This window comes from Desmodus rotundus, chromosome 1 (assembly GCF_022682495.2).
Source record: "Desmodus rotundus isolate HL8 chromosome 1, HLdesRot8A.1, whole genome shotgun sequence".
NCBI lineage: Eukaryota > Metazoa > Chordata > Mammalia > Chiroptera > Phyllostomidae > Desmodus > Desmodus rotundus.
The window spans coordinates 145,633,177-145,646,525 of record NC_071387.1 but is presented as its reverse complement, the minus strand read 5'-3'; the positions used below and the strand labels follow the sequence as shown (position 1 = coordinate 145,646,525).

Sequence of the window (13,349 nt, the reverse complement as noted above, 5' to 3'; positions counted from 1 at the left end):
CCAAATTAAATTTGTGGGGAAAGGCTGAGCTGAAATCTGACAATCTAATTCTTTTGTTGTTGTTTTATTATCAGACACCAATAATTGAAATAGAAGTTGATCAAATATTTGATTAAAATATTTTATTATACACTGATACCTGTTTTTCTGAGTTCCTTAAAAATTAATTTTGTTTTGACCTGTTGTTACGTTTGTAGGGGACTCCTAGTTTTGATGAGTGAATGAGTTGTGTAGAATTTATATTCCAGCAGTGGGAGCTGGGCTTGAGAAACACCCCTGAGAACCCAGACCACCTTCTTGTAGGATTGAAATCACACAAACTTTCCGCATTTCTTAAAGCGCGGAAGACAGAACAAGTTCTCAGGAGAACCGCCTGTGTGTCAGGTGTTTTTGCGTGGGTTACTTTATTCAGTCCGCTCCCTCCGTGACCCACTGAAGGAGATATGCGTATCCTCACTTACACAGACAAGGAATTTGACCCCTGACCCCAAAGTAAACTGACCGAAATAAAGACCTTTAACCAGTAAGTGGCGAAGCTAGGATTTGAACACAGGTGTCTCTATTCTTGTTCTCTTTCTGCTACCCCACAGGTTGCCGATTGTGCCCCCCACTTTGGGGCTGAAAAGGGCCACTTGGCATAGAGTGGCAGTGCGTGTGCCTGAGTGTGAGGAGGAAGGGACGTGGGTGATCATGGGAATGAATCTCTGTCCTGTCACTACAGTCTCCAGGCACTGGAAATCTCTCTAGTTATCAGATACTTTCTGCTACAAGGAAATAGTAAGAAAACTGCACAAGAATATTTCTGCCAGGAAATAGTAATAACAAGTAGAAATATGTTATAAATAATGAAAACAAGGCTCCAGGAGATTTAGAAAATAATCTGTTGAAGACCACATACAGCTGTAACAGAGCCCTGTGTTTTAGACCAGGCTTGCGACTTCATTCCAGTGGCTGAGTATTCCCCTCCTTTCCCGCTCTGCCAGGCTGCGGGTGCTGACCAGCTGGAGGTCAGAAAGCTTGTTCTAGTCCTGGGTCCCACACAGCCTGTGGCAGATCAGTTTATGTTCCTGGGCCACAGTTTTTTTAATCTTGTGGTATGATCTTGTCATTTCTCCTTTATTCCTGGGAGAGAAACCACAAGGAAAAATTGAATAATGTAAAATCTTATTATAAAATGCCTCAGCAGTCCACATAATGGGTTCTATTTTTAGGGCCAATTATTTTTTCCTCTATGTAATAATATACATAGTACCCAAGTGTTATAGCTGGGAAAGTCTCTTGAAAGTATTTATAATAATGGAATTTTGCTCTCTGTATGGATTTAAAAAATTTTTTTAACTATATTTCATTGATTATGCTATTACATTTGTCCCATTTTTTTCTTCCCCTTTGTCCCCCTCCGTCCTGAAACCTCCTCCCTCCAGCATTCCCCCCTCTTAGTTCATGTCCATGGGTCGTACATACAAGTTTTTTTGGCTTCTTCATTTCCTATACTATTCTTAACCTCCCCCTATTTTGTACCTACCATTTATGCTTCTTACTCCCTGTACCTTTTATCCCATTTTCCTCCTCCCACTCCCCTGTTGATAACCCTCCATGTGATCTCCATTTCTGCAATTCTGTTCCTGTTCTAGTTGTTTACTTTGCTTGTTTTTGTTTTTTAGGTTCAGTTGTTGATAGTTGTGAGTTTGTTGTCATTTTCCTGTTCATACTTTTTGATCTTCTTCTATTTCTTAGATAAGTCTTTTTAACATTTCATATAAGGGCTTGGTGATGATGAACTCCTTTAACTTGACCTTATCTGGAAAGCACTTTATCTGCCCTTCCATTCTAAATGAAAGCTTTGCTGGATAGAGTAATCTTGGATGTAGGTTGGATATAATCTGGAAGCCTTTCATGACTTTGAACACTTCTTCCCAGACCCTTCTTGCCTGCAAGGTTTCTTTTGAGAGATCAGATGATAGTGTTATGGGAACTCCTTTGTAGGAAACTCTACGTTTCTCTTGGTGCTTTTAAGATTCTCTCCTTGTCTTAAATCTTGGGTAATTTAATTATGATGTCTCATGGTGTGGTCCTCCTTGGGTCCCACTTCTTTGGGACTCTCTGAGCTTCTTAGACTTGCATGTCTATTTCCTTCACCAGATTTGGGAAACTTTTCTTCATTACTTTTTCAGATAACTTTTCAATTTCTTGCCATTGTTCTTTTCCTTCTGGCACCTCTATGATATGCATGTTGGAACAGTTAAAGTTGTCTCAGAGGTTCCTCTGAGAGAATTCATTTTTTTTGAATTCTTGTTTCTTCATTCTGCTCTGGTTGACTGTTTATTTCTTCCTTCTCTTCCACATTGTTGATTTGAGTCCCATTTTCCTTCCCTTCACTGTTGGTTCCTTGCATATTTCCATTTGCATAGCCTTCACTTTTTCCTCTACTTGCGTCCATACTTTGCGGGGCCTTAGGTATTCGCCAGGGTGGGGCAACCCATTTCACTGTATTGCAGTGCTGTTGTGGGGGAAGGGTCAGAGATGGAACAGTGCCGCTTGCTCAGCTCTTGCCCCACTTTCAGTCACTTCTGCATTACCCAGAAGTGAATTGGGCCCTTCTGGTGCTGATTATGGTGGGTGGGTTTGTGTACGTTCTAGGATCCCCAGGGTCCCTCTAGGACTCTCCTGTGAGACTGGGACTTTCTCCTGCTGCCACAACCCCCACAGGTTTTTATAGCCAGAGGTTTTGAGGCTTTATTTCCCTGTGTTGGAACCCTGGGTTGCGTGATCTGTCTCTCTCCCCAGTTGTTCCTCCTGGTTTATCCCCATGCAAATGTGGGACCATGCAGTCCGCCAGCCACCACCCTGACAGCGTATCCTTTCTGCCCCAGCTGCCCTTCTCTGCCCCTCCTATGGGTCTGGATGAATGTTTCTTCTTTAACTCCTTGGTTGTCAGACTTCCATACAGTTTGATTTTCTGGCAGTTCTGGTTTTTTGTTTTTAAATTGGTTGTTGTCCTTTTGGTTGTACAAGGAAGCAAAGTGCTTCCTATGCCTCCAGCTTGGCTGGAATTTCCTGGATTTTTAAAAAAATCTTTTTAGGAGAGAAGTGTTGCTATTTGTATTACCTTATGTACTACCTTTAAAAAAATAGTTAAATTTCAAATGGAAGAAAACATGTCCCAGTTTGCTTCCCTGGTTCTCATGAATTATTGAATACAAAGTATACTCAGGGATGGAGTCTGATATCTTAATTTATGGTAACTCATATCAAGTGATGTGCCCAGTTAGTCTGAGAAGAAGCCACTTTTTATGAGTGTTTCAAGCATTTTTTTAAGAAAGATTTTTATTTATTTATTCTTAGTGAGAGAGGAAAGGAGGGAGAAGGAGAGGGAGAGAAACATCAATATGTGGTTGCCTCTCATGCACCCTCTACTAGGAACCTGGTCTGCAACCCAGGCACGTGCCCTGACTGGGAATCGAACCAGCGACCCTTTGGTTCACAGGCTGGTTGGTACTCAATCCACTGAGCCACACCAGCCAGGGCCATTTTTTAAAATTTCTAATAAGGGTGGGTAGGGTAGTAAGGAGGGGAAACTTTCACTAAACCATGTAGGAGGTGAATTTTGTTGTATAAATGTCATTTGGAAGGGATTCACCTATGTTTATTCTGTAAATGTAGGGTCACTGGGATTTGGGGCCATTAAAAGGCTTTTTGTTGATGGCTCTTCCTGAGGTGAATCAAACTGGACAAAGGGAAATGCATTTTTTTTGTACCTAAGTCCAAAAAAGGTGAAAGTCAGGGTCATTCATTGGCTTAAATTTAGCAGCTGTCGACTCTGTTTCCTATAGGATGAATGTTTACTGAAATCCAACAAATGAAATTACACAATTCTTTAAGATTCTTCGAGATTTGAAATTCTTTGTAATTTCAAATTCTTTGAAATTCCACAAAGCTCACCCTCCCGAATCCTCGCAGACCCGTCAGAGAAGCAGGGCTGTGGGTGGGTTTTTAGGCCTGATGTAAATCTTCTGGGCACCTGATCCAGCACAGGGGAGGCGGGATGATAAAAGGTTGATCGTGCCGTAGCAGGGGTGACCGTGGAGCACACAGTGGTCCTGTGGGGAGGCTCTACAACTTGCCATGCAAGTCCAACGTGGGGTCATGCTGACGGGCGCAGCGTCATTGTCCTTATGTAATTCAGCCCAGTGTAATTTCTTCATTATTTTGTGGTAGAGCTGGAAGGCAGCCAGCATTCTCTATTTCCATTCTGCTTAGGCCTTAGTCCTTTAATAAACCCCCTTCCCTTGTTTCTTCTCCTGAAAGATATTCCTTCTATCTAACCTAAATGTTTCTTATTGGAGTTTAATGCTACTCTACTTCCTTGGTTAATATTATGGTGAGAATCAATTGGAAACCCATATATGCTTACAGAGTATGTGAGTGTGTGTTTTTTCTTCTTTCCTTACTTTGCAGATATTCTGAATGAGCTGTTGTTTAATTTTGTGGCTGTGTGGTTTTACCTGTGTTAACCAAAATGTTGCATTTTCAAGTGGCAGGACAGCATTGCAAATGAGTCGAGATCTTTCTATTCAACTTCCCCGGCCAGATCAGAATGTGGCAAGAAGCCGAAGCAAGACTTATCCTAAGAGAATAGCACAAACACAGCCAGCGGGTAAGTCACTGATACAAACTTGCATTTCCTTTTTGACTGGCGGGGCGTAAGATGTGCTCAGGCAGTGACTGTAGCCCAATAGTTTTTATTATTATTATTATTCATACTAGAATTTTTAATTTGATCCAGAAATTTTCTAAGCAACCAGAAATTATTAGTAAGTAGATAACTAGTCTACTTGAATCACCATAACCTGCTTAATGACTATACGTTCTCTTTGAAGAAATTAAAATTTCAACTGAGTAATTCTTTAGTTGAGTATATCTGAGATTGGAATTGAAACAACCTCTTAGAAAAAGTCTTTTTTTAAAAAAAATAACACTTCATATAATCTATACAGAATTTACTTATTTTTTGTTATTGTTGGTATTTCGTGAAGTATATTATAGAAAAATGTATATGTGTGTGTATATATACACACACACACACAATTTAACATTGCTGCAAGCCAGCAAGTCCTTCCTGCTTGCCTGTTCACATCTTTACCACCCCATCTCTTCCCAACCATAAAAAACCCCATCTGATTCTGTGATGATTATTTCCTTACTTTTTGTTAATAATTTTACTACTTATGTAGCTTTCTCTGAGCAAACTAATTTATTTTGCCTGTTTTTAATGTTATGTGAGTCAAACATGGCCTGTGTTCTTTTGTCTTGCTTCTATCAATGTTATATGTAGTATATAATAAAGTGCATTCATTTTTCTTGCTACAAGTATTCTAATGTATGACGGTTTCTTATATATCACCCTTGTCTGACACTCTCCACCAACTTCTCACATGTTTTCTCTCACCTGAGCCTCACAATAACCCTGAGGTCGGGCAGGGCACAGAGTATCTTCCCATTTTGCAGATCAGGAAGACAGGATCCAGTAACTAGGTAGTGGTGGGGCTGGGATGAGAGCCCAGATCTCCTGGGTCATTTTGCTCTATAGTAATTGTGAGAAGCGAATGGAATTTTTAATCACAACACTTCACATCTGAACATTGTGTGACAGTTGACACAGCATATGATGTCCATTGTTGCATTTACCTCTCAGGCCAGGGCTGTGAAGGAAGTGTTTCAGTTTGCTCCTCCACTGCTGGCTGTGAGAGTGTCACTTGTTATATTTCTAAAGCCAAATTACATCTGAATCCTGTCACTAGGCTGGGAGGAGATTAAATTCTTTATGTTGGGCCTATAGTGACAAAAAAGAAGACATGATTTCATTTTGTAATAGATTATCTTCCTACTTAAGTATCATCATTCCAGTTTGGGTGATGAGGAAACTGAGATTTAAAAAGGTAATTTGGTTGAAATTACATAATAAGCAGGTAGCGTAGGACAAAAGTTTTAGCCTTAATATTTGCTGTCTTTGTCTTAATCGTTTGTATTTATTTTTATATATAAGCAATCTTTAATCTCATTTAGATCAAGTCCAGTGTGGTATAATCAATAAGCAAATGTTCAAATCCTGTGCTATTTCTGAAAGGCCATGCCTCATGAAATTGTCCTGAGACCAGCTGAGAATATCAAAAGCATTCCTTGCTTTAAGTCAACATTTTATTCCACTTGAGATGTGGGAATGATTACATATGCTTTTTATACAAACCTGCTCAGGTTGCTTTTTTTCTTCTCATATGTTCTTATAAAAACATCTGCCTCTGTAACACTTTTTTTTTTGACTCTTTTTGGGAGCCCAGATTCTAGAAGCTGATTAATTTAGGGACAAGAGGGTTTTGTTTTGGTTTTTTTTTTTTTTGGTTTTGATTTTCTCATGGCTTATGCAGATCCAGTGAAACACAGTTTTCACAGAGCGACCTGGAACTGTGTTGAGCTCTCACATCTACCTCCCACCCCAAGCCCCACCTCCTTGTGTCCCGTGGGAACGCCCTCCCTCTCCTGGACGGGGAGAAGGGTGTGGCTAGGGCCTGGCCAGGCTTCAGTAGCACAGACTCTCAGCATCAGGTGGATCTTTTAAAAATGGAGCACAGGTTGTGCTTTTATTATTATTACAAAATACCTGCTTGCTTTAGAAAGTTTAGGAAACTTAGACACTTCTCACCAAAAAAGAAAAAAAATTTCATATTCAATTCCATTATCGTAGAACTAACACCGTATTTTATATATTGTCTTCTATTCATTTGTATATCTTTTCTGCAAAAGTTATATAGTAATGTTTTACAACTTACTTTTCTTATTGAATAATATATCATGGGTATGTTGTAATAAATTTTTAAATGTTCTTGTACAGCACCATTTTAAGATCTGTGTAATTTTATCCTGCATCGCTGTATAGACTTGACATAATTTACTCAACCAATTTTTAGTTCTTGAATATTGAAGCTGCTTCAAATTTAGAAGACTATAAATATAACTAAAGTGAATGTCCTTGTAGTGATACCTTTAAGCATTCATCCTAATTTATTACACATATCTTAAACAATGGTTTATTGGTTTATTTTCATCAGTTTTATTTTTAATAGAGGATTAAACAATGCTGTGTTTAAAAACCAAGGCTTTGCTGTGCATACACTTTATTTTGATTTAAATTACTTCCAGCCTAACTTTTCAGGCCTGGACTCCACACAACTGTGATGTATCCTGAGGACTTAGAGATGACCCTGCCCTTGGCGGTGTGTGATTGTCCGGGGTGGGGAAGGACCCCCCAGCAAATGTCAGTGATGCAGTGTTACCGTTGCTGTCATGTACATTTATGTGAAGGATGTTGGGAGGCAGGGATTAATGTTGTTCTGTTTCTTTAAATGTTACATTTTCTCTTTCCTCTAATTCCCATGTGCTCTGCTTTGAGCCTCAGCTAACTCCAGTCCATAGAGACCCAGTCTCAGCCACCTCCCACTCCTAAGGTCATGGCTGGGTTCTAACTTGGAGTGGAATATTTGAAGGGGGGCCCTCCATCTTCAACTACATTAGTCACCACTGAGCTTTTTGTCCCAGCCCACCAGGCCCCACAAAGGTGGGCAGTTCTATGTCAAGCTGGGCTGCTGCCTGTAGGGGAAGGGAGGGTTTTCTGGTGAGCCTCCTGGTCTTAGGGTTGTCAGTCAGTAATTGTTGGTGCCAATTCAGTGCTTACAGGAAACCCCAATTTGGGGTGCGGTGAAGAAGGAAGCTTTATTCAGTATAGACATCTCAGTTATGATGCAGCATGACTGTGGATAGCTCAGTAGCATTACAGCTCAATTATGGAACAGCATGACTGTGGAACAGCACAGCTCCGAGGTGGCCCTCACTGTGCTGGGCACTGCTCTGCTCTGCTCCACTCTGCCCTGTGCTGCTCTGCTCTGGTCCAGTGAGTTGTCTGCAGTGTTTCAGCTCCAGCCTGGGAAATGCTGGCTCCAATCTTCAGTGAAAAGGGAAAGTTGCCCTTTCCTAGACAGAGGGAAGCTGACTTATATGTAGAGAAGTCCCTGCCCCAGCCCCTGATTGGTTTGTCCTCATGCAAATGAGGGCTCTAAATCTTTGCAGTTCAATTGGCCCAAAAAGTACTGTTCTGATTGGTCAGAATGAAGCTGCTCTGATTGGTAGGTGAAGATACTGATCGGGACAGAGCTGTGCAGCTCCAGTTGGACAGGGAAAACTGCAGTCCTATTGGTTGAAATACAATTCCAGGAACTCCTTTATAAGGGCCGGCTCAGATGGCAGGAACACAGTGCAGGCAGACAGTTTAGTGCAGGTATCTCCTTAAAGTGCAGTTTGTGTGAGAGGCCCCTGAGTAGAAATGGCTGCTAGGCTCTGTTTTTAAAATTTGTGCCCAGTTAGCCACCAGGAGCCCTTCTTAGTAGGTATCTTCTTTCTCAGGGTCCACAGATATTAACCAGAAATCACTACTGTGGTCTCTTTGTGTAACGACCAAAGACCAATTGTAGCTGAGCAATTGTCTCAGCAAAGGTGAGATTGGAAAGGGAATTTGACTTAAGACAAAATAAAACAAAACAAAAGAACCTATAAAATTGTAGGTCTAATAAGTCAATCATTAGCTATTTATATTGGAATAGTATCTAAAGGAAGTAAATTATGGTTAGGGTCAGGCCTGCCTAGAGAGACCACGCTCCAAGTCTCCCTCTAAGGCTCTGCTGCGGAGTGGGGGTGGGGAATGGCCTGCAGGTCATTAGGTCACTGTAGCCCTGAGACCTCTGTCCTCTTCCCCACCACCCAGGCAGCCCCTCCATTCCTGTCACTTCATCCTTTCACACTCTCAGCTCCAGAGCAGCTCCTCTCTCAGAAGCTCCCTGTTCCTGGAACTCACTCATGGGTAGCTGAGCAGGAAAGGAACAATAGGTTTCTCTTCTTTAATTTTGACGATTAAAAAGGTAGAAATAAGATTTGAAGACATAGAAAAATGTTATTTAATTAGAGTGTACTGTATTTGGGAAACATGGAGTTGTGGTTTAAATAGAAGGTACATTTTATTTGACTCTATTAAGTCTAGCTGTTAATTTTCATAGATTGAATTCTGCTGGTATTCTCTCTAAAGTAAAATTTTAGCACTATAGTTTCAGGAGTTATCGGCATAAATGCTCACCTCTCATTTAACATTTATATATAATAAAAACAAGTTGTGCTAGAAAGGAGACTTGTTTTTGTTAGTTTGTGTCATTAATTTGTAGTGCATGACTTGTAACTCCAGAAGACGTTCTTTTATTTCTTCTGAAGTTAAAAAAAAATTCAGTCAAATTTGATGACTGTTCTCCCTAAGTTTCCACTCAGTTCTTTGCAAATAATAATAATAATAAAAAAAACCCTTTGTTTCACCTCTCAGTCAGGAATAATGAATGCCCTGGTAGCTAACAAGCCATTGTGTTTAGGATCTGCCAAGGTTAGGCCTTGGCACCACTCTGAGGAAGTGCATTCCAGAACCCAGAGCCCTGCACCCAGCCTGCCTGCCGCCCCACCCAGAGGAGTTCAGCGCCAGGGCAGGCGGCCAGAGCATGCTTGCCAATCTAAATGGCTTCTGAGGAGCTTGGGGTAAAGCAGGAGGTGAGGTGAGATGGCAGGAAGGAAAAGGAAGTATTTGTACAGCCCTCTCTCTGACAAGGTCTTGGCCCCTCATGTGGGTGGGTTCTTGTCAGAAGAGAGTGTCTGCTGTAAGCAGGCAGTAGAGACAGGGTATTTGGCCATGATCCATAATTAGGTGTAAGAAAAGTAATGGGTGAAGCCATTTACAGTGCTATGATGGTCTGATGCAGCATTTTAAGTTCTTGAGGATATCACACTGGAGAACAGAGAAATAAACAGTTGTCTGCAGACAACTGGGAAGCAAGGTCAGGTGACATGTTGGCATTCCCACTTTGAATACTTGGAAGATGCTGCAAACACTGTGCCTGAGGGGTCGTGATTATGACTCATGGGTGAGGTGGTTGGGCTGCTCAGGCCCAGCCCATTGTTTCTGTGCAGGGGTGTGGACCCAGTGCTGTCAAATTGCCAGTGTTTTTTTCTTTTTAATTAAAAAAATCCTTATCCAAGGGTATGTTTTCATTGATTTTTAGACAGAGGAAGGGGCAGGGCCAGGGAGGGGGAGGGAGAGAGAGAAGCATCCATGTGAGAAACATCAATCAGTTACCTCCTGTGTGCACCCTCACCTGGAATTGAACCTGCACCGCTTTTGGTGAATGGGTACCCAGGTCACATGTGATAATCACCGGGCACCATTTCTGAGCGGCACATTATGCTAGGTGTGATGTCAGCAGAAGCCCAGCTTGGCTTGTAGCAATTAGAAATATATTTATAAAAATGTTTTCAAGGCAGACGAAAGGCAAGCTGTGTGAGTAGAGACTGGCGTGTCAGATCACGGCAGTGTGCTCTAGTGAGCTACATGGGATAAATCCGGGTTCGGCTTCAGAGCTGTGTCCTAGCTGTGGGATGTCATGAAGTCACTTAACCAGCCTACGCCCAATTTCTTCATCTGTCCAATGGGGACATTACTCCTGCCTCACGGTCGATGTCATGAGAATAGTGTCTGAAATGGGCAGAGTTATCACGCCCACAGGTCAGGGCTTGGGGCACTTCAGTTTCCTTCTCTTAAACCAAGGGGAAGTCTTTTATTACATGGTGTAGACCAGTTTCTGAGTCCAGCTGTCAGTCTTGATATTAAATTTACCATATAGCATCAACCTCACGTCCAAAGGCTAATACGACATATGGAGGAGGTATGGCCTTTTGTGAGAGATGGGTGGAGAAAGACATTCAGGTACAGTGAATAGTGCTTAAGGAGACTGGGGTGCCCCTGCTTTATTCTAGAAGATTTGGTATAAACAGAGTATGAGGGAGGGGGGCAAGTCAGAGTATCCTTTCTGTGAAGTTTTTCTGCTCTGCTGGCAGATCTCTGAGCCCTCAGGGGCAGCTGTGGGCAGGTGTTTTTAGTGGCCCAGAGTTACTGCCTCTCAGAGTAGTCTTCAGTTCACCATTTTCCTTCTCTGATTTTTACCTCCCACCTCATGCTCACTGTTCTCCAGTCCCATTGGGATAGTCTGTGGCTGTGAAGAGGGAACAACAAGCTCCTTACAGTGAGTTCATAGTAGTAATTACATTGCGTGATAGTTTAAAGTTCAGATTTAATCGTTCTGTCTTCCATGTAAGGTGGTTTTCCCTATTTGGAGTAATTAGCTGCTAGGCCTACGCAAGTGCATTCTTCATGTCAAGCACACAATGGGAAACAGAAGACAAAGAAAGGGCGAAGCTGAAAGGGCTTGGAGAGGGGAAGCAGAGTCGTTGAACTGAGGAGTAAACAGCAGCCAGGGCTCTGAGCCGGGGATTTCACAAGCTGATCCGAGCCTCATTTCTACAACACGAACAGACGTGTTGCTGAGTTTGTCATCACAGAGATGGCAGACTGCCCGAGCGTTTGAATTTGGGTCAGTCTGATGCTCCAGTCCCACAACATCTGCCGTGACAGGCCAGGTCCCCTGAGGAGCCCCACCAGGTAGAGGGATGGTAGTAACTAACAGTCACCGAGCGTCACTGCGTGCCTGGCGCTGTACTGGGCACCCCACAGTGGTGTCTCACTCGTTTTTTAGGAGATGTGACTCTCAGTGGACAGGTGAAAAGACAGGCTGGAATTTGCCCAGGGCCCCAGAGCTGGAATTGGAACTCAGTCCACAATGTCAAGAAGAGAAACAAAAAAAACGTGATAAATTTTTATGTGCTGATATGGAATGAGAGTCAGTATGGAGCATAAGCAAGGAGGGGGAGAAGTATGGGGGTGAGTTAGCAGTGTATAGTACACTCATAGAAAGACAAATAAAAATTAGGGGCTGGAGGGTATGCGTACATATATACCGGCCACATGAAAGCTAGTAACATTAGTGGCCATAATAGGGATCAGTGGGAGAGAGATTTAGTATGTTATTTAGTATGTTTTTTAAACAGCATTTTCATTTTCATCATATCATATACTTTTAAAGAGCCTTAAAGATAATCGTCATGAATGTGTTAAGTTTGCAAAATGATTTCAAATGCCCGTTCAAACTTCCCACAGATATTCTTGAAAAGCTCAAAGCTGAGGACACATGTTATGGTAGGGAGGTGCATTGTAATCCATGGAAAAAGTAATGGAACAACACAAAACTGATGATATAAAATTCAAACGTTGGGAATTTCTACTGTGTTGTAACAGGTACAGCCCAGGTATCCAAGGTGAGGAGCATAAGACACATTCACACCTGTGCATTTTATTTTAGCCCAGGAGTTAAAGTACGGCAGATTGTGTTACAGGTCGTCAGGTCAGAGCATGCTTTGTTTCAAAGGAGCGAGGCTCACAGTGGGACCCAAAGTCTTTGGATCAGATGACGGAGAGGATGGTTGCTCTGTGTTGTATGTGAGGAAACTGAGACCCAAAGAGGTGAAAAGATTTGCAAGTGTGGCAAGCTATGGAACCTGGCGGATATCTGGATGAGAATCACTAGGCGCTGTGAGGAACGTCTGGAAGAGTGTGGTGCCATAATAGCTCTCACACCTGTGGGGTGCTTAATGGGTATCGTGCAGTGTTGATGGTCTCTGGGTTAGCCTGAGACAGGTAGGGAAGACATCAGTATAAATCCTCATGCAAGGGAATTGGAACAAGGCATTCTGACCAAGAGTTGTTATTTGGGTGGTTTTGGAGATGATTTCTAGAAAATTTAACGGAGTGCTAACTTTGTTTTAGATAGAGTGTGTCTGTCACTCCCTCCTTCAAAGTGAAAAATCAGAATTACATAATCTGCTGAGATGGGGTCCACATTTGTGATTCTACTTTCTCTTCATCCTGACTGTAAGAATTCCTGCTGAGGAATCGCCCCTTGGCTGATTGTGTAAGCCTTTGCACTGAGAAGGCATGTGGTGTAGTGGGAGCAGAAAAAAATAGTTCCCTTGTCTAACTTGGCCATGGTCTGTAACATATCATACAATGCTCAGACCTTTTACTTCATTATCTATGAAGTAAAGGAGTTGGGCACATAAAATTTAAAGATCCCTCTTCTTCCTAAAATTCTGGGGTTTTTTTCCCTCTGGCTTACCTGTCACAAAGTTGAAGGGACCAAATATGAAAAAAAATTTTTTTGGAAAACTTTTATTTAGTATGTTTTTTTTTAAAAAAAATCATCACTTCAGAAGTCTTATAGACTTATAAAAAATATCTTCCCAGATCACAAAACACATTTTTGTCATTGGAAATATACAGTGTTTTTGTATGCAAAAGTAGAGCTGGTTCTTTCAAACTC

At 41.9% G+C, this 13,349-nt stretch overlaps 1 protein-coding gene across 5 annotated transcripts in view; it reads left to right on the top strand.

The window, feature by feature from the left end:
* EPB41L4A (erythrocyte membrane protein band 4.1 like 4A) overlaps positions 1–13,349 on the top strand; it is a 239,538-nt gene that overhangs the window by 166,966 nt on the left and 59,223 nt on the right. For all 5 annotated transcript variants that reach the window (XM_053911423.2, XM_045197611.3, XM_071219408.1 and 2 more), the window contains one exon: positions 4,536–4,657. In XM_053911423.2, the coding sequence (XP_053767398.1) occupies positions 4,536–4,657 (122 nt within the window). The remainder of the gene's footprint in view (positions 1–4,535; positions 4,658–13,349) is intronic.